The sequence below is a fragment of the Pipra filicauda genome, unplaced genomic scaffold, assembly GCF_003945595.2.
Source record: "Pipra filicauda isolate LSUMZ 115617 unplaced genomic scaffold, ASM394559v2 scaffold66_size7647185_pilon, whole genome shotgun sequence".
Taxonomy (NCBI): Eukaryota; Metazoa; Chordata; class Aves; order Passeriformes; family Pipridae; genus Pipra; species Pipra filicauda.
Genome location: NW_024104831.1, coordinates 4,142,368 through 4,162,008, shown reverse-complemented (window position 1 = coordinate 4,162,008; position 19,641 = coordinate 4,142,368). Strand labels below are relative to the sequence as shown.

At 35.6% G+C, this 19,641-nt stretch overlaps 1 protein-coding gene across 4 annotated transcripts in view; it reads left to right on the top strand.

Annotated features, from left to right (window-relative positions):
• Positions 1-19,641, top strand: part of PHF14 (PHD finger protein 14) — a 157,645-nt gene that overhangs the window by 83,741 nt on the left and 54,263 nt on the right. Inside the window, exon 17 of one of the 4 annotated variants that reach the window (XM_027723218.2) lies at positions 12,118-13,416. The exons of the other annotated variants lie outside the window; for them this stretch is intronic. Within the exon in view, the coding sequence (XP_027579019.1) occupies positions 12,118-12,130 (13 nt within the window). The 3' untranslated portion in view covers positions 12,131-13,416. Of the gene's footprint in view, positions 1-12,117; positions 13,417-19,641 lie in introns of those variants that run through there. 4 annotated transcript variants of the gene reach the window in all.

The following is a 19,641-nucleotide window of genomic DNA, read 5'->3' as shown; positions in this document are numbered from 1 at the left end:
GAAAAAATAAAAGTGTTACTTTGTCATAGTATAAATTGTTTACATTTACATAAAACCAGCTTATTGTCTGCTGGTACCTACTGACAGTTCTTTTAATAACACTTGCTGTGAAAAAGAGATAAGAAAACCAGCGGGCTTCTAAAACTCCTGTGGTAATCTTAGTTTTTCACATTAAAGAACAATAAATAAACTGCAGGACTTTGATTTTCCTTAATTTTGAAAGGCTTGTCTAAATCATTTCTGCTTTTATTAGAAACAGAATTACAGAATACTTGAGATGCGAAAAGACCTCTAGAGCTGGTCTGTCCCAGCCCCCTAACTCAAATAGAACATGTTACTCAGGGCAGTTGATTGGGTTTTGAATATCTCCAAGGATGGAGTTTTTGCAACCTCTTAGGCAGCTTGTTCTGTTGTTTGTTCCTTCTCAGAGTAAAAAAAAAAAATATTCTTATGTTTAACGTTTCCTGTATTCAGTTTTTGCCTGTTGCCTCTTGTCCTTTCACTCAGCACCACTAAGAAGTCTGGCTCTCTTTTCTTCCCCCCTCAGGTATTTACACAATGAGAAGATTCCCAGTGAACCCTCTCTTCTCCAGACTAAATAATCCCAACCTGCTTAACCTCATTTTGTATGAGGTTATATATACTCCAGTATATATATGAGGTTTATATACTCCAGTCACTTAATCATCTTCATAGTCCCTTTGCTGGACTCACTCCAGTAACTGTTTTTTTGTACTGGGGAGCCCAGAACAGTGTTTCAGGTGTGGTTTCACCAGTGCTGAGTAAAAGGAAAAAGTGTATTTGTTGTTCATAAAAGTAAATAATAAAAAAAAAAATCTTTTATTATGTATAACAGGCAAAATTTCGTTTGTTATATAGGCAGTCATTAAGAACACTACTTAAGTATGAGAAGGTAATTTTGCTTATTAAATCCATGTCTTGGGAAAGTCATGTCATAGTTGTGGTTTAAAAGATAAATTCATTGAGAAGCATACTGGAGAACTATCAGTGCTAATGCTTCCAGTTTTCCACTGAAAGTTGTATCTCTTAGGGGAAGGCTCCACTATGTAAGTTCAGATAAGACATCCAGGGTTCCAATCCCTTCCTCTGTTCTCTTTGAAAAGTGCCTTTTTCAAATGCATTTCTTAATTCGCTGCACTAGATCATCACCCCAGCCATATCATTCAGGGGTCACCTATCGAATTGCATTAAAAGAGCTGTATCGTCTAACCTAGCAGCACACTGAGACACACAAAAACTCCCAAAACTCAACCTCTAAAGGGCTCTTTGCCAATTCCTGTCAACCCCAGAAAATAACAAATAACATCAAAGCTAAAACTCTGCACTTTTTCTTACTACAAAGAAGGAGTTAGAAGTTAAAAGTGCTAGGAGAGAAGGCCAACTGTTGTTGCACTAGAGAGATGAGGTTGCTCCTGAGGGGTGGAAAACATAAGGACAGGAGGATTGTCAGTCTGTAAGTTATCCTTTTCATTCCTTCTGGTGGGTGGTGGGATACCTCACAAAGTGGGGTAGTGGGTGCAGTTTTTACAGATGCTAAGAGTTAAGGTGCCCACCACCTTCATTTCAAGCAAAAGTGGGAACACATAAGCTGGCTTTCTGTGGAGTGATGAAAGAGTACTAAGAGTAAGGTTTTTTCTTCTTCAGATCCTAGTACCTTGAAGATCTGATGTGAACAGTTTGTGCAAGTTAGCCATTAATTTCTAAGCTATACCAAAACTATTGTGACCTCTTTTTCACTCTGTAGGTAGTAGTTTCTATCTCTTTATAGGCTGTTGATAAGTATATCTGTGTGTGCACACGTGTTTTTATTTGGAGTGGTCAGTGTAAGTGGTAGTGAACAGTATTAGGCATGTTCCTGTCTACTGTCATTTCATAGGATGGTAGAACATCCTGAGTTGGAAGGAACGCACAAAGATCATCAAAGTCCACCTCCTGGTCCTGCACAGGATAGCCCCAAGAGTCACACCACGTGCCTGAGAATATCATCCAAATGCTTCCCTCAGGTCCTTTCACTGGCACCAGAGAGAAGAGATCAGTGTCTGCCCCTCCTCTTCCCCTCACGAGGAAGTTGTAGACTGCAAAGAGGTCTCCCCTCAGTCTCGTCTTCTCCAGAAGAGAAGAAATTGAACAGACCAAGTGACCTCAGCCATTTTGCATATGGCTTTCCCTCTAGACCCTTCACCACCTTCATTGCCCTTCTTTGGATACTCTCTAATAGCTTAATGTTTTTCTTATGTTGTGGTTCTTCTCTGAAAAAACCAAACAAACCCAAACACATTAGTTTGTGCTGGTCCATGTGATTGCTGAGTATCTGTAACAGTGTACAGTCTGCCTCTTATGCAAAAGAAAAACGTGGATTAAGTTTACAGTATATGATACTTGGTACTTAAGCTGTTGGTCCTGCTTACCAGAAGCATTTTCATGTGGAAGTTTGGTTCTTCTTTTGGAATGTTAGCTTCAATTCATTAATTTCAAATTCATGCTATGATTTTTGTTTCTGAATTAGTGAAATCTAAACACTCCATTTCGTTAAGAATCATGAATGATGCGTATTCTATACAATGATTGTATTATGAAATGCTGAGTTACAGGCAATGAAAGGAGAAATGATGAAATGATAAAACACGATGTCCATGATTGAAACTTCATTGAAACAAATATTGCCCTCTGGAGTTTTTACCTGGCACTGATGAAAGTTTGCTATGCTGGGCAGTGGTAATAATTGCAGTATCAGACCCCATTTTCTGTTTTTTATTACTTGTAAAACTTGAATCACTTGGATGCAAAATTCTCCATGTCTCTTGTGTATCTTTTAGGCTGGATGTTTTCAGGTAAAATTTTTAAACTGAGATTTGGGCAAATGCATTGTCTTGCCCAGGTGTCCCCCACCACATACCCTTAAGACAAGAAGTAAATTGAAGTCTTTGATCAGTAAATTGAATTTTGGCAAACACCTCCCTTTCTTTCCCAAGGACAGAGAAGAAATATATTGATGTCAATTTGATGAAATCTGGAAAATTGGAGGCCTTGAAGGTTACTGTGAAAGGAATAGTTTCCTCATAACTACCAGAGTGATGGTACAACAGTTTTTAGATCTTCTGTTGTTGTGCTTCAAGTGTGCTGTGGGCCATCTGAGTATACTTATCCCTGCAGTTGGAGTTGCTACAGGACTTGCAAGGAAAAGAAATTTGGATTGAGAAGAAAGATCTCGAGAGTGGTATCTCAGGTGTCTACGTTCATATGCATCACTTCATGATACAAAAATATCTGAGACAAGTATTCCAAATAGAACAAGACTGATTCTGCTGATTTTTTTTTATGATTAATCAAAACAGTAGTAAGTCTCCTAACTGAACAAAAAAGTATTTATTTTAAAAAAGAGAAGTATGAATGGCAAGCATTAATGAAAAAACAATGCTAGAGCATTTTTAGCATTACTTAGATAGTTACAGTTCCAATGTATTTATTTTGCCTTCTTAGAAACTATTCTAAATGCAGAAAAATGTTGGGTGTATGACTTAACTACTCAAATATACATTGAGTAATAACTCTCTATAAACAAGAGATTTTTGGCTGAAATTCCATGTTTTAAGTTTTTAAATATTTTCTTTGATGCTACATGCTGTCTTTCATCTATCTTGACCTGTTAATTAAAAAATAGATAAAATAGTCAAAGCCTTTTTTGGAATATTTTCATTTTCCTCCGTTCACCAAAAATAAGTAGGAAAGGAGAGATCTTAGAAATCAGTCACGGACTCAGGCACTTCGCAATTTTCTAAAATCAAGTTCTTCAACTTCTTTGTATCCATCATTTTTACGTTTTGTCTCCCTGTCATTCCAATAGATTCGTGTTCTGTGCTCTTTTCTTCTAGAGAAGAAAAAATAGTGAAAAGGAGTATGGGGGAACACAGGCATTTCAGAATGACTATGACCATTAATAAGGCAAAAGGGTAAATCTACTCTGTAGTTCCAAAGTCATGCAGAATGACATAGAATGGTCTTTTATTTCATTTTTTTCTCCCAAATTCCAGTTCTGAAGACTGAAATTTATATAAATGCATTGTTTGAAATGCACTTATGTCTACTTTTAATTGATTTTAAAAGTTTTTTCATTTCTTCCTGTACTGTACTGTGGAACATAAGTGCCCAACGACAGCAGTAACAAAAGTTTAGGAAACAGGTAAAATTGAATATTGAATATCAAATTGAATAATTTGATTCACCTTACACGCAGCATGGTATAGGGTGAGGCATCAGTTCTCCCTACTGATTTGTTTTGTTTTAGGTTTGTTTCATGTAGATTTTACTGCCAAGATGTAATATTATAAGAATATGTATTACAAACAAATTATTATTTTCCTATCCAGAAAAGTTGCTTCATCTTTTGATTCATTTGAAAGAAACCACACTTCATGCTCCATCTACATTAGGTTGTTGATGTACCTGTCGAAAGTAACATTCAAGAATACAACTGCATGGTATAATGACATTGCAAAAAATCTGGAAAATCTTTCACTTGACTTCTACTTTTGTCATGATGAAATAATTTTCTTGAGGGTCTTTTTTTATATTATTTGAGAAAAATGCCTTAAGCCTTTACTTAGGCCGTTTTGTGTATAAAGTTGTTTATTGGGGAGTTGTAAATATAAATGAATAATACTAGTTTTCGGGGGGGGGTGTTGATGGCTACAAATATGCTTAAATATGCTCACAGTTATAAAACTTATAATATTTTCTGGCTTTTTCTTGGTGAAATGTTTATAATATCTGGGTTTCAGTAGAATATGAAAATCACCTTTTAATCAAATAAATAGGCCTTTATTGTGACTAGTACCATTGAACTTTAAGGTGGCATTAGGGCCACAATATTTTACTATTTGTGCACAATGAGAATATTTATAAATCAGTCTTGGACACCTCTTAGAAATACACTAATGGCTTTTATGTACAGCAGATACTGTCTATAAAGAGGGCTGGGAAGCGAATTTCTTATTCCTTGTAACTGACAGAAATCCACTACTGACCCAGGCATTGGGCATCACAGGGTTTTATTCAACATTGTGGCTTCCCATCCTGACCACAGAAATTGGTCTTACTTTGTGATACCTGAAGTGAAAGCTTTTGAATATCAAGAACATGTTATCGTGACTTCTTACCTGGTTGTTCCCATACAGCTGAGTCCTGAGTACCCCTGACCTCACTGCACAATGCCTTGTATTGAAAAGGCATCTGCTAACATTCCTTCTGAACCTGCTAAGCTGCGGGTTGTGGCTGTGAGCCCATGTGGTTGGTCGTCATGAATAAGGAGAGTTTGACAGTGCTATCTTGTGTAACCGCCCTTTTGGATGCCTGTGGGTTGCATCTCAATCCCCCTGGCATCCTCTTTCCCAGACTAAACAAGGCCAGCTCCCTCAGCCTCTCCTTGTAGGTTACATGGTGCAAACCCCTGCCACCTTGGTAGCCAATTAGGTGGACTCTTGTTTTCTCATATCTCTTGAATTGGATGGCCTGAAATGGATTATGGCATTTTAAGCACAGTGTTATTAGCACTGAGTTGAGAGGAAGAATAACCTCCCTTGATTTGCTGGTCCTGCTTTCATTCAATTATACATAGTTTGACATTCATTTTAACCCCCAGGTCCTTTTAGCAGGTCTGAAAGCAACTCATCCAGTTGCTTCTCAGTCTGCACTGGTGCATGGAGTTATTCCCCCTCCATGCAAAATTCCATTCTGCTTTTTGGTGAATTTCATGAATTTTGACTCATTATGATGATTTTTTTATGAACTCTGTCAACCTCAAAATCCCTCCTGTGGTACTTTGTTCCTGGACACCATATAGATCCCAAGCTATTGCCTGGGGCTCTTTGAATCCAGCTGACTTTCAGTCCATTCATCCAGCCTTGTTTTTAACTTGATAGGGAAAATGCTGTACCAGACTGTTTGAAAAGCCTTATGCTGAACACATTTTGAAATGTTACCACCATTGCTCTTCCCTGTTTCACAGAGCAAATAGTTTGTTATGGTCATTTCAAACATGACCAACTCATCTACCCTTATTAAATCTTTGCTGAGTGCTCTGGGTTACTTTCTTGTCCTTCACGTGTTGAAACTTAGATAGTGGAGTGAAATTTAGATTTTCCTGTCAGAAGTCATCAATCCCCACTGATAAAGAGCCAGCCCACAAAAATTGCTTCATCTACTTTTCTGTAAAAAATAAAATTATTATAATAGTATTATATAACAAACAGCTTTAGGCTTTATTTTACATACTGAAACGGAAAAAAACATACTTCACACCTTTTTTTTTTTTTTTATCTTAAAAGGCTCCTCTATTCAGGCTCTTTTTTTCAAGTCAATCTTATAATGTAATTTATTGTACTATACAGCTGCTAATTATAATATTTCTTACAGTGTATCCTGTAAACAGTATATCCTATAAATAGTAGCAATAATATTTTTTTGTATTTGAAGGAAGTTTAGATTTTTTTTTCCAATAAAGTGTTTGATCTGAAAGATTATCGGTATGTTAGTATATTTATATAGTACTTCTGAAGGAATACACAGTTCTTACAGTAACAGAAACAGTTGCAGTTGAATGACAGTAGTCATAATAAAAAGCGGTGTAATATAAAAATTGTAAATATTTTTATTGAGTTTATGCTTTTGACTTTACCAGTATATTATGTCTTAATTACACACTGTTTATGCAAGAGGTAATTTTACTGCAAATATATTCTGTAACAGTTATTGTCAACAGAGTCCAAAGCCCTTTTAGCCTGCTTTGGCATCAGGCCGACAACTAGTGGTTGATACTGAGGGTCAGTTGTGGTTTCTCTGGAAGTGGTTTCTACAGGCATGTTGGGGGTGCACACTGCTTCAGAGCAACCTGAATGATCCTGCTGCTATAGATACCTCAAAACTCCTAAAACTTCGAAGTATATAGATTAGACATAAAAAGTGAAATACCAGCGGAACTTGTATCATCTCCTGTGATACAAAAAGTTCAGAAGGTAGTGAAGGACTGGTAGTTGATTTTTAGCTCCATTTTCTTTGCTAATTAGGTTATCATAGGAAAGCTCACAGTTATGTCTAACCCAGCAAGGCATGTTTTGTTGGTCAGACATGTTTTGTGTGTGCAGGCAGCCTGAGACTAAAGCTGGGTGAGTAAAAGCCAACTTAGTTGACCTGCCAGCTACATATTCCTGGCAACATCTATTGCCACATCCTGATTCAGCTGTCGTTTCATTACCTTATAATGATGATTACATTATTCATCAATACTCCTCTCAAGGCTTTGTAACTCCCCCTTTATATCACTTCCCTGCCACCCCCTACCATGTATTATGCTGTTTAAAATTAACTTTAATTGTGAAGTTCCTAATGGTACACCTATTTGCTGCTGAAACTGTGGTTACCAAATTTGAGAGGGAAGATATGATTTCATATATACCACATCCATGTTTATAAATTATTATACTAATTTTGTGGCAAGCAGGTTTTTCTCTTTTGGATGTAAATACTCAAGTGAAAATAAGTGCAGTCTGTTACACTGTAGATTACATGATATTATGCCGTTGGGATTGAGAATTAGTTTTATACTACCATATAATCTTGTGTTATACAAACTCTTAACTCATTATTTTCAGTTAATAATAACAAAGATAAAAATGTTCTGTGACCTGTTTTCCTAACTACACAATAAATATTCTAGCAGATACAGGATTCATTTGAATTCATGGGTTGGCACTCAGTCAAGTAGTGAGTACAGAGATTAAAAGTGAAAATGTGCTCCTCCGGCTCATTCAGAATAATAGGAGGAGGAAGGAAGAGTTTTGCTTTAAGTGGAAAAGGATAGTCACTCCTTGCACTTACATACTGAATCAGATAGAGACAGCTGCAGAGGGCAGATACGCATTGCAAAAAACAGATCAATTGGAACCAGTCCCATCCAAATGAAATTACATCACTCAATAACCTTCCTTTCAAGTCATTGAAATCTTCTGGCCCAAATTTCTCTTGTCAAGTTACTGAGTTTTGCCAATGACTAAAGTATCTTTAAATTGCTTCAATAGCATCAGGGACCTTGTTGTGGCAAGGTCTGTAAATGCAGTCTTTTAAAAGAGAAAGCTGGGTTTCATGTAGAGAATTGAGTGTATTGACTAAATATTTTTCATGGGTTCTCAGAAGCTTGTATTCACAAAGACAATGCAGAATGAAGAAAAATGACATATCCTATACAAAAGATTAAATAAAATATTGATTGCACACATGTGAAGTGGTTTCATTTGGTAATAAAAGCATAATTTTCCTTTGAAGTAGTTTGAAAATGTGTACTTGTTTTGAAGTGGGCATAGAAGTACTTGGAGAACAGAATTCTGTAAATCAAGACAGTCAACATGTTTGTGCACTGACCAGCTCTAAATGTCACTATTTATGCTTCAGTGTGCCAGTTATTAAAATGAAGCAGAGCTTTTCTATTCTCGTGATGCCTCAGAGGCTGTGATGTTTTGTCCTGCAGATAACTTTTTTACAGGCTAATCTGTATGTATATTAGCAGATATAAATCTGTAACAAATCAGGAAGCATTTTTTAATATTTATAATTTGATCAATACTGAGAAGAATTGAAGTAATTAACAATGGCTAGAAGATACATTGCTCACCACTGTTTTGGAGGTTTGGTTTGGGGTTTTTTTTCCCTCCAAAGAGTGCTGTAACTTGCATCCACTTAATAGAGCTATTGGGTACAGATTAATTTCTGAGATCAAGAGGTGTACCATGAGCAGCCTGAATTTTAAAAATGCATATTGCTTTTATCACCTTATATCATATTATACTACTTATCTCACAGATGGTTTGGTGTTTACTGCAGATACGGTTCCTTGCCCTCTAAAATTGGTCTTTGTCAGCACTTCTCTAATTAAATAGCTCAATTTTCCCCCTCCTTCATTATCATCTTACCTCATTAAAGATTTTCACAAATACATTTTTAGGCTTAACAGACTTAACCTGGTGGGAGAATCCTAATGTTTCAGAATTGGTAAGATATGCTGAAGCAGTTTCCTGCCTTCAGATCTTTGAAGTTAAACTGATTTTACTTTATGGTTGCAAATGTATTTTAATTATGCCCAGTTAGCAGCCAGAAATATTGTTCTCACAATAGGTATTTAACCTAATGAAGGCAAGTATTTAAATTGCTAAAAAAGAACAAGGATCAAAACTACTGACATAGGCACTATGATTGGCAACAATTTGCACTTTTCAGTACCTGTTACACAAATGAAGAGGGTCTTCAGCAATTCCAGTAGAAAGTATTCAAATAATTTGTGGGGTTTCTTGTCCTGTAAAGTCCTTTGAAAAGGAAATCCGCCCTTTATGTAATATTTAGTTAACTGTGGAAGTGGACAGCCATGTGTGGTTGGGGAGGAAAGTGAGAGAGATTACTGTGTTTCTCTCTCTTTGTACCGAAACTTGAAGGAAAGTGCTTTCATAATTATTTTTGTCCTGAACTGAAGGAGAGCTGGGAGAAAACAACTCTTCTAAAGGACCAAATATGCAATTGAAAGCATCATTATCTGTGATGCTTTTTTCTACCTAATATTCGTTGCACCTACTGAAGAGAGAGGAAAGCTATTCAGTTTTGCCCATTGTCCTTATTTCAAATTTTTGTGTTCATTAAATCTTTTTCCTAAGCAAGGCTGAAAATACAGGTTCAGGTGTTGCAACTCTGAGTAATTCAGTCAGTAGAAATTTGAATGGATATTCAGAAATGGGAGCAGTTCTTTGGACGAAAGAAAGGTTTGCAAATGGTATGTAGGGATGGGAGAAGAGCAGAAGCAGAGACTAGAACAGGAGAAATGTCATCAGTGTGGGAGGTCTGAGGACAGTAGTCAGTTATGAGATGAGTTTGCAGATTGTAAGCTTAAAAAAAGCTATTTATCTATTCATATTCCTTTGTCCTTTACCAAGCTTCTTCTTGTTAAAACTGTGTTTAAACAAAGTCAGTGGTGATTCCTTAATAATACTTCAAACATGAGAGGGGCGAAGATAACCCTAGATTGGGTAAAATAAATAATGTCAAGCTAAATTTTAAAAAGAGTAGGAATGGAAAAATTGTCCAACCACTTAAAAATAATTTATCTTTAATATATAAGTAAATATTATAATAGCCTTTAAAATTTCTTGATATGTTGTTACCAATAAAAATGCAATACAAAGAAATATTCTTGGAATAAATAGTGCAGGTGTAGGTTACTTACACTTTCTGCTTGATGCCTGTGTTCTTACAGCCTTACCTAAAGTACTGCAAAGTATTAGGATCTTTGCTTTGCTCAGTAGTTACAAGTTTCCTCTGAGAATCTTGTTTGTACTTTATTACTTTAATTTGTGAGGTTATTGTTAAAATTTAAATTATTATTTTTTTAGTTCAGCTGTGAAGTTGGTTTCCTATATAAAAAATGTTTATATAAATAATTTTTTATTAAAAATTATATAGATTTATGTGTAAGTGTGATAATAAGTACATGTACATATACCTACATATATGTGTGTGTGTGTGTGTGCACATATATGCACATACTCATTCATTTTGAGAAACAGAAATAAAAAATTGTATTTAAAGTATAAGTCACTGTATTCTTGTCCAAACCTTGGTAGCCCAGATGTGACAGCCTGTTGCATTCTGATGACCTGACTCAAATGGTACAGTTGCAGCTACTCACACTGCTGCTGAGAGGGTAGAGGTGGCTCAGAGACCTTGAGCTCATCTTGAATTGTTTCCGATGCTTCAGAACCCTTCAGGATTCTGCACTTGAGTGTGCACCCATGTCAACCTCACCAAATCAGAGGTGATCAGAACAAAACTAGTTGTACTCACTAAGGGAATGGGATTATAATAAAATTACTATAAAAGTATTTCTGTTTTACAGCTCAGCTTCAGTTTTCTTTAAAAGTTCAGAATTGGACTGCAGTATAACAGTTCAGGACACCCGATTTAAAATTTTAATCATGTCCCAAGTAAGAGATGAAGTGAGAATTGGGAGTGGATTTACATATAATACTTCCTTGCCATCCCTCTAATTCTTAGACTCACAATCCTTACACTCAAAATTAGGTTGCAAAAACTATTGATGGATGTGGCATCACTATGGCTCTTTTTCATTAGACTGTTATATTTTATGAAAGTATGGCAGCAGTTTAGAATTCCTTTTTATTTACGATTCTATTTAAATATATTTTAAAGTAGAAAAAAACCTCACCAAATGTGGTGGTAGAGACTTTATATAGGTCTTTCTTTGAAAATGTGTGTGCACAGCTTAAAGACAACATGGATTTTTTTCCTACTTAAAATTTCACAATGCTGTAGGTTCCATAAATTTGCTGTATGGCAAGTAGTTTTAAGGAGTTTAAATGTAGAGAAACATCACTTTAAAATTGTATTGATTTAAAAAAAACATTCTTGAAAAGAATGTCTGCCGCGAGTGTCAGAAGACAGAAAATATGAGTAGGGGAAAAAAACAGCTGGACAGATTTTGGAATTGTTGGCTCAAAGACATTTTTTCAGAAGTGACTGGAGCTTTCTATGTACTGAATTATTATAATGCATTATGAAAGAAACCCTCCTTTACTTAATGCTTCCTAAATCCTAAGACTTTTTTCTTTCAAATGCTATTCTATAAAACAAGCATTTTTTAAGGTTATAACACAGTATCCATGTTGTTTGTGCTTGTAGTCAGTCCCATAGCTGCATTTCTGTGGGTTTCAAATGTAAGGAAAATGCTAGCTTCACCATCAAGCCTACTTGTATTAAGTTGTTGCTTTTATGATTTAAAAAAAAAAGAAAAGAAAATTATCTTCTCTTTCTTATGGTGGACTTTGAGCTGTATTGAGAAAAAATTAAAAGGATGCTATACTTAACTCAGTTTAATGTTTTGACACTTAGAGACTCTTGAAAAGTTTGGTATGGCTGTCTAACTATTTGGATCTGAGCATACACATTGCTTAAATTTAGTGTAATGTTAAAATGTTTCATAAGACAGAGCAGAGCTGCTATGATCTTTCAATGTTAATATTTTTTTCTTATCACTTTACTGTGTAGATACCCTTCATGAGACACAACTCTGCCACAACTCATCCTCGGAGGCAATCGTGGAAACCTTTTATAATATGATTTTTAGATGTGGATAAAGCTCTCAATAGAGTACCTAAACTAAAGGAGAACAGCTACCTTGTCTCAACTATAACCTTATTATGACAAAATGTTCAGTTTGCTTGTCAGGCTCGGATAGAATGTAACTGATTGGTTTGTTATTTGGACTGACAAGGTAGTTAATTTGCCTGCGTGTTTTTGCACTAATCAGGAACGTTTTGTATGTGCATCGTTGAAAAATCACGGATAAATGTCTTGTCAGGATTGTCCTATTAAGTAATGTCTTTTTCCCCTGTGCTTCGTTGGCAAATGATGTTATACAATGCTTGGATTCACTGAAGAGTGGCAGAAGCCTGTGGGACTTAAATATTGTGCGTTCCTCTATGGTGATACTGAAATAAGCAACGGTTTGCCATTCACCTGCCGCTCTACTTATATCCAGTTTAATAAGAACATTTCTATATAGAACACCATGTTGTACATAGACATTACTGTAAAAAAGATTGTTTCCTAAAAAAAAATAAATGTTCAGTGATAATGAGACCTGTAAAACACTTGAGACCTCCTATTCTGAAGGAATAGATTTGCCATGGAAAAATTGATTTTATGCTTATTAGAATGAACTAATTGTTTCTGACTCCAGACACTCAAGTGAATAGAGCTATACCTATATTGCTGTCTAAAAAATTTTTGAGAAAAAGAAAAAATTGAGTATATAGAGACATTTGTTTTATTTGGCTTACTTCTCTGGCAGTGTTCAGGGCAAGCTTATGTCCTCCCAATACAAATACGAAATTGTTTTGTAAGCTGGGGAAGGAATGAAGAACTGATCACACAGCATGACAGCTGAGATCTTCGTCTCCGTCCGTATATATCCTGGTAGATGCACACGTAGCATTTTGATCTACAAATGGTACAGATCCAGTTCTTAAATCTACAATATCAGTGTGTTGATATCTTCATTGTTTTCATCTTGAACTTGCTCAGAAAAATTCTGCTCAAATGCAATCACACTTGTAACTTTATGATCTATAATCTTTGAATTTCTTGAGATATGGTGGTTTTTGTCATCTATCAAGGCACGTTTTCATTTGAGAATATTTTTTAAACTTAAAAAAGAAATTAAATGCTGTAATAAGTATTAGGAGAAATATACAAAATTTATGTATACTTATCTACGAGTCATATCTTACCAGGGCATTTCATGTTTGAATATTATATTAAATAAAATTAACCTGATGTCTAACACGTCGTTTTATTTTAAAAAGGGGGTGGGAGAATCTCAGAGTAAGATTTTTGAATGAACTATCAGAAATGCTTACATTCTAGATTGGCAAGGCATACAAAGACACTTTAGAAATAAAGAAATTCGCAGTAGGAAACAGACATTAATGCAGGAATTTGATCTTTAAGGATTCATAAATCCTTTTTTAGGAAGAAAAACCTGAAGTTTATTGACCACTTGTGCAGGATTCTGAAAGTAAAAAGTTATGTCCAAATACTATGTAAGCAAGGGAGAAAAAAAAGTGTGTTTGACCATACATCATGCTGAGTTCAGGAAAAAAAAGAAAAAGAGTAACGTTTACTGTGATTTATGATTGTTTATTAAACTAACACAGCCTAGGTATTATGAGTAGGAAAGAATGATAAATGTAGCATATCTTGGCTTTAGTAAGACTTTTAAAATACTTTTGTGTGTGACATACTATTAAATAAGTTAGTGAGACATTCTGTTAATTAATTTGCAATAAAATATGTAATTGATTAGGACAGTAAACTAGCTACCATGGACTCACTGTCAAATGATATTTAATTCACTGAGTTCCATTCAAGCTCTCCTAGATTTAGTATTATTATATTTTTGTTAATTTTTGCTTTAGTGTATTAGGTACTGGAATAAAGTGTTTGGTTACATTTGCGGATGATGACTGTGATGTGAGGAGCTGCAGTGTGAGAATTAAAAAGGAAATTTTAAGAAAGCATTCAGAAGAAGCATGCAGTACATTAAAGAAAAGGGCTGTTGAGTGCATGATTATGATAAAACGAGTAACTAGTTAGAAGATATGTCTTCAAAAAAAGGAAAGCATGGGGGACTCTTGATCACAAACAGCATGGATCAAACTGATCATACCTGAGATGTACAAAGAAAAGCGCTATATTTAACTCATTACAGTGTTTCTCCTGAATATTCAGAAGACCAGTATCTCACCCTTGGAAGAACCTCAGACAGCATATTCTGTCCACTTTGGCAAATAGAGAAGATCCAAAGCATACTGAATTGGATGATAAGAAGACCACAGGAGACATAAATAAATAAAAAAACTTAATCAGTTTAATTTAGAGAAGGCTGGGGAATCTGTCTTCAAAAAGCCTAAATTAATACAAAGATGAAGAAGACAGAAGTTGTTGCAAGGGAAAAAAGTTCTTCAAATATGGTCAGTCCATAAATAAGTTAAATTGTAGCAAGATGATTTAGACAATAGAAAGTTCTTTTCTAACAATAATTGCCCTAGACATGTTTGTTAGGGAAGTTGAGTAATCTCTGCTGTTGGAAGATTTTAAGGACAGACTAATGTGTGTCAAATACTTATTTGAGTATTGTTGATACTGTCCTGGGCTTGCTTGATATCCTAAGGTGAATTCCTGCTGTAGTTTTTATGTTTGTTCCCCAGTACAGCTTCTGTTCAGGATTTTGTTCCTTTCTTGGTGTTTTCTTTTGACATTAGTTTAGTTCCCCCTGCCCCTGCCCCACCTCCCTCCTCTCTCATATGAATCATTATGTTCCTCATATCCGTCTCTCTTTTTCTAGAAAGCCAGATGTTAACACTTGATATTTCACTCTTTGAAAGACGTTTGATGACAGTATTCAAACTATAATGGACTTCTCTAGTAGTTCACAAACAATACACCATTCAGTAGAGTTAATAGCTTGAACACCTGAGAGTGGCACTATAGATGCAATCATGTATTATGACTAGAATGTACTTCAGAAAAATGAATGCAGCATTTGCTAATAACTTTCTTAAATTTTACACTTTTCTATTTGTCAAGGGACATTTTTGGTGTCTATAACTGATGTAGCGTTATCTTAAAGTGTGTCTTGGAGACATTGTCTTCACAGAAATGCTTAGTTTAAACACTAAAATACTGTAAATTAAAGTTCTGTACAGTAGCTGTATATTAACAAAAACACATCTGCAATAGTATTTATATAATTACATTCCCCTTTTGTATGTGGGCCATTAATGAATTTTGTAAAATAATTTATTAAAACCATGTGCTCTATAGTTTCGAAGTACTATGAGAGAGAAAAGTGAACACTTCTTGCTGAAAGGAAGCTGTTCACTTACAGGTATAGTAAATAAAGTTTCTTTGTAGTGTTCTTAGAATTACTGTGTACATGTAAATTGAAGTTTCACAAAGCAAATTATTTGTGGACCATTCAGAAAAAAAACATTACATAGAAATACCACATAATGATAGCCCTTTCAGATTCTTCCTTACTCATAACTAATCAGTGTTAAGGTTTTGGATATGAGGGGTATTTGTTTGTTTTAGTGTTAAAATAATGAGATAAATCAGTTAGAAGAGGTGGCAGTTTTGGGTTTAGCATGATAAATTTAGCTACACAAATGTTTGCCAGATTAATGATTATTTTCTTTTGCTAGTTTGTGGTATAATTGATTGACACTCTTTTTATTAATGCCCTTGAGATTGGATAGAAATTTAAGTAACTTGGAGATAATACAGTTTCCCATATCCAAAACTGTATAAGTACCTTATCATGAAACTATTGTTAGCTGAAGGTCAGTAAGTTCATCGTACTCTGTCATGCCGTGTGTCCATCTTGTGCATACACTGTCTTCATCAGTAATAGGTAGATATAAAACCCAGAAATAATAATCATCCCTCAGTTGGTATATTCTCTCGCCTTTTGGCAGTAGCCATGCCCCTCTCTATTCCAGGTATAACATAAGGGAATAATAGTCTATTCTCTACCATTGTAAACTACAGAAGTCAGAGACTTTGTTTTATGCTTGCATTGTACCTGGCATAATACAAATTAGAATGTGACTTAATTACTTGGTATTATTATTACTATAGTATAATGCTTATACCATAAGCATTATCCTTCCCAGAAAGAGTATTTCATTTACCTAAATCAAAATCATGAAAATATTAGAATCCATAAAGATATAGGTTGGAAGAAGCCTCTGGAGGATATGTTCCAGCCACCCACTCAATGCAGGACTGACTGCAAAGTTAGATCTACCTTTGAAATTAGATGAAGTTCCTTAGAGTTTTATGTTGTTGAATTTTTAGCATCTCTGAAGACAACCTTTTAGGATAACCAGTACTTGTGTATGAAGAGGCTCTAGAGTTGGGCTGTATCCTGGTTTATAATCAACATTTTGTGCATGTGCAGTCATGTAAGAATTTTAGTGCTGAAATGCATCACACTCCTGGTAATAAAGTCACCTAAAGTTTGTCTGGCTTATGTGAGAAAACTTCTAAATATCCTGGTTTCTTAAAACTGTTCTGTAGAACAGAAACTACAAGATGACCATCTGTTTTTAGTTGTTATGTCACTTATAGGCGAGGGAAAAAGTATAGCAATCGGGAAGAGGAAAACCAGCTTTTCCAATTTTAATAGGGTTTTATTATTTTGACAATTTTTTGTCTGAAAACAAGAGTTGATAAGAATCTAGATCTTGTATTTTAGAATCTAAATACATTACTGCATCAGTTCTGGTTTGCGCTTGGCCTGCGACTTACCACAGGAAAATGAAAGCGATTTGTGTTGGAATTCACAGGGCTCAACTGAAGAATTTTGGTGTAGCGTGGTAGGGTAAGATACAAAGTTGTGTCTTCACTTATTTTCACTTTGTTTCAAGAGGTGTCAGAAATGAAAGCTAAGAAGAAAGTTATCCACATATTCCGTAAGGAAAAACTACTATAGTTCCAGGCTCCTCCCTCAGTAAGTAGAATAAATGTACTTTTTGGAGAGCACTAAACAATGCACTAAATAGACGATTATACAGTTATTTCGCAATTAGATTTTTAATTTCACTGTTTAAATATGGGCTCGAGAAAGTGCTTTCTCTGACATGACATGTAAGAGTCATCCTGTCACCCAGAATTGATCACTCCTGTGGTCTGGTTGCAGTTAAGGTATCACAGGAGCACTTCTCACCCGCTCCAGGCCAAAGTCAGTCATTTTAGTTCTACAGTTTGAATTCACTTGAGCTACATCCATTTATTCTGGGATTTGGGGAATGCTTACGTGCTTATTTCCATTGGATATATGATACAGCCAGTAATAAGAAACGAAGTGGTGACAGTGACTTAAACTGTCATAGCTGGTTTTAAATTGTTAATCTGAACCCAAGAATATGCTGCAATTTAAAATTAACCTGCGAGCACATCTCTGGCTGTTTGCGATTTCAGAGTGGCCCAGCCCTTGGGCACTGAGGGATTAAAGGGGAGAGAGATCAGTGCCTGAGAACAAATGTCTGTTCTTCAGATGTGTGTTCCTCAGGTTTTAAGAGCCTTTAGTCAGAAATAGGGTCCAAAACAAGCCAACAAGGAAAGATGCTTATCGATAGTTGAATCTACACAGGTGCTGGAATAGCCACAGTGTTGCAACCCCCCAGCAAATGGGTGAGTGGACACACAGCCATCTCACTGCAGTTCCTTTAGAGTTTAAAAATTCTGGATTAGTTTGCTTCTAGTTTTGTTCTAATTAAGTCATAGTTTGCCAGAGTAAGTCTTATATGACAAGTTCTCTAATTTTAATCATGATGTTGGTTTGTCAATATGTATCAAAGTTTTATATCTTCTTTTTTTTTCTATTAAAGAAAATCTTTCTAAGCTGTTGTGATGAATAGGGCGTAGTATATATATTTTGTAATTTTGTATTTTGTTCAACATGGTACCTTTTGGCATGACACTGCAGGCGGTGTGCAGTGATGTGTACATAAGTGAGAGATTTTCTGTAGTCTCTGAAGCATATTTGGAAAGTTGTATTTAAAGATTAGCTTATTAATGTTGTGTTTCAGGGGCATGTAGGTAATTACTTTTGCAGCTATAGATGGGTGATGCTGTCTCGTGAATGCAAAATAGGTTTCTTCACTCTGGCTGAATCAGCTCTTTGTGGTTTTTGATGATATTAACCAGTGGCTTACAAATGTCCCAGTGACAGGCAGGTTTTGCATTCAGGGCTCCTCTGTAAAAGCACAGGTCTTTTTCCCCAGTGCTCACAGGAAGACTTCTGCAGGCCAACTGATAAGACTCCCTCCTGTGCAGGTAGATGCAATGTAATGAAATTGGATGTGTGTGCTGGGTTTTGTAAATAAAATGAGATTGACCCCAGCCATTATCTCATTTATCTCATTTACATTGTAAAATCAGTATCTACACTATTGATTAGAGCATAATTAGTTAATTATGAACAGGAAAATGCAGAGTTATGTAGGGCTTGAGCACAGCCAGCTGTACTGCTAAAAAAACTAATAAAAACAATCCAAGGGCAAGAGCAGATGGAGATCACTTTATTAAACAACAAAGCAGACGTATTTCAGGTATGGAAATGCCTAATCCAGCTTTCTTGCTGTGAATATGTAGCTGACCTGCATTCTAAACTTCTATAAGTGAAAAATGTTCTATTATTTTTTAACTTATTAACCTTGCTACTTCAGAATTCACCCATTTTCTTGGTATATAGTGGGCATATATTTATCCTCATTAATTGCTGGAATGAGGAACACAGTGATTTCTAATTTTGATGCATAAAGTAATTTCAGGCTTGTTATAACATTGATAGTAAGCAATTACTTGTCAGAGGTAATTTAGGAGATTAGGTTAGCTCGTCTTTGTGTGGAGCTATGTTTTTATTTGCACAAAGTTTACAGTACAGCAGCTAGCCACGCCACTGAAGATGGCCGTGCACTTAACTGCATTTATAAATCATGGGCTTAACCACAAAGACAATTGCCAACAAACAGTAGCAAGATAAAATATTTCCTAGTTTAAGGACTGTTTTGAAGGTGTGACCTTGAATGCACAAGGGTAAAAATTTCAACAGCCTTTAGTATGGAAGAAGTGGCTTCTTTCCCTTTTCCCCTCACACCTAGCCTAACAGTTTTACTTGTCCTATTAAGCCATCTTCAGGATGGATGTGAATGATACTTGTAAATGACAGTGCCGTGTGATTCCTTTGCTTTGTAAATGTCCGGATTGTGATTGATCTGTGAGTGTGTTTTACCGAGAGGCTGTGAGACTGTCAGTGTGACACCTTTTGTGACCCGACATTTCATTCTCTGTAATTAGGTAGAAAGTACACTGTATTTTGTGTTCCTTTCTTATTTTCTGAATCTGACAGTGGATTTTCTATCATTTTTATGTTGCTAGACAAAAGAACACAACTGATAGTATACGCTTGAGGAATTAATCTCGTTTTACTAGTGCCATTTT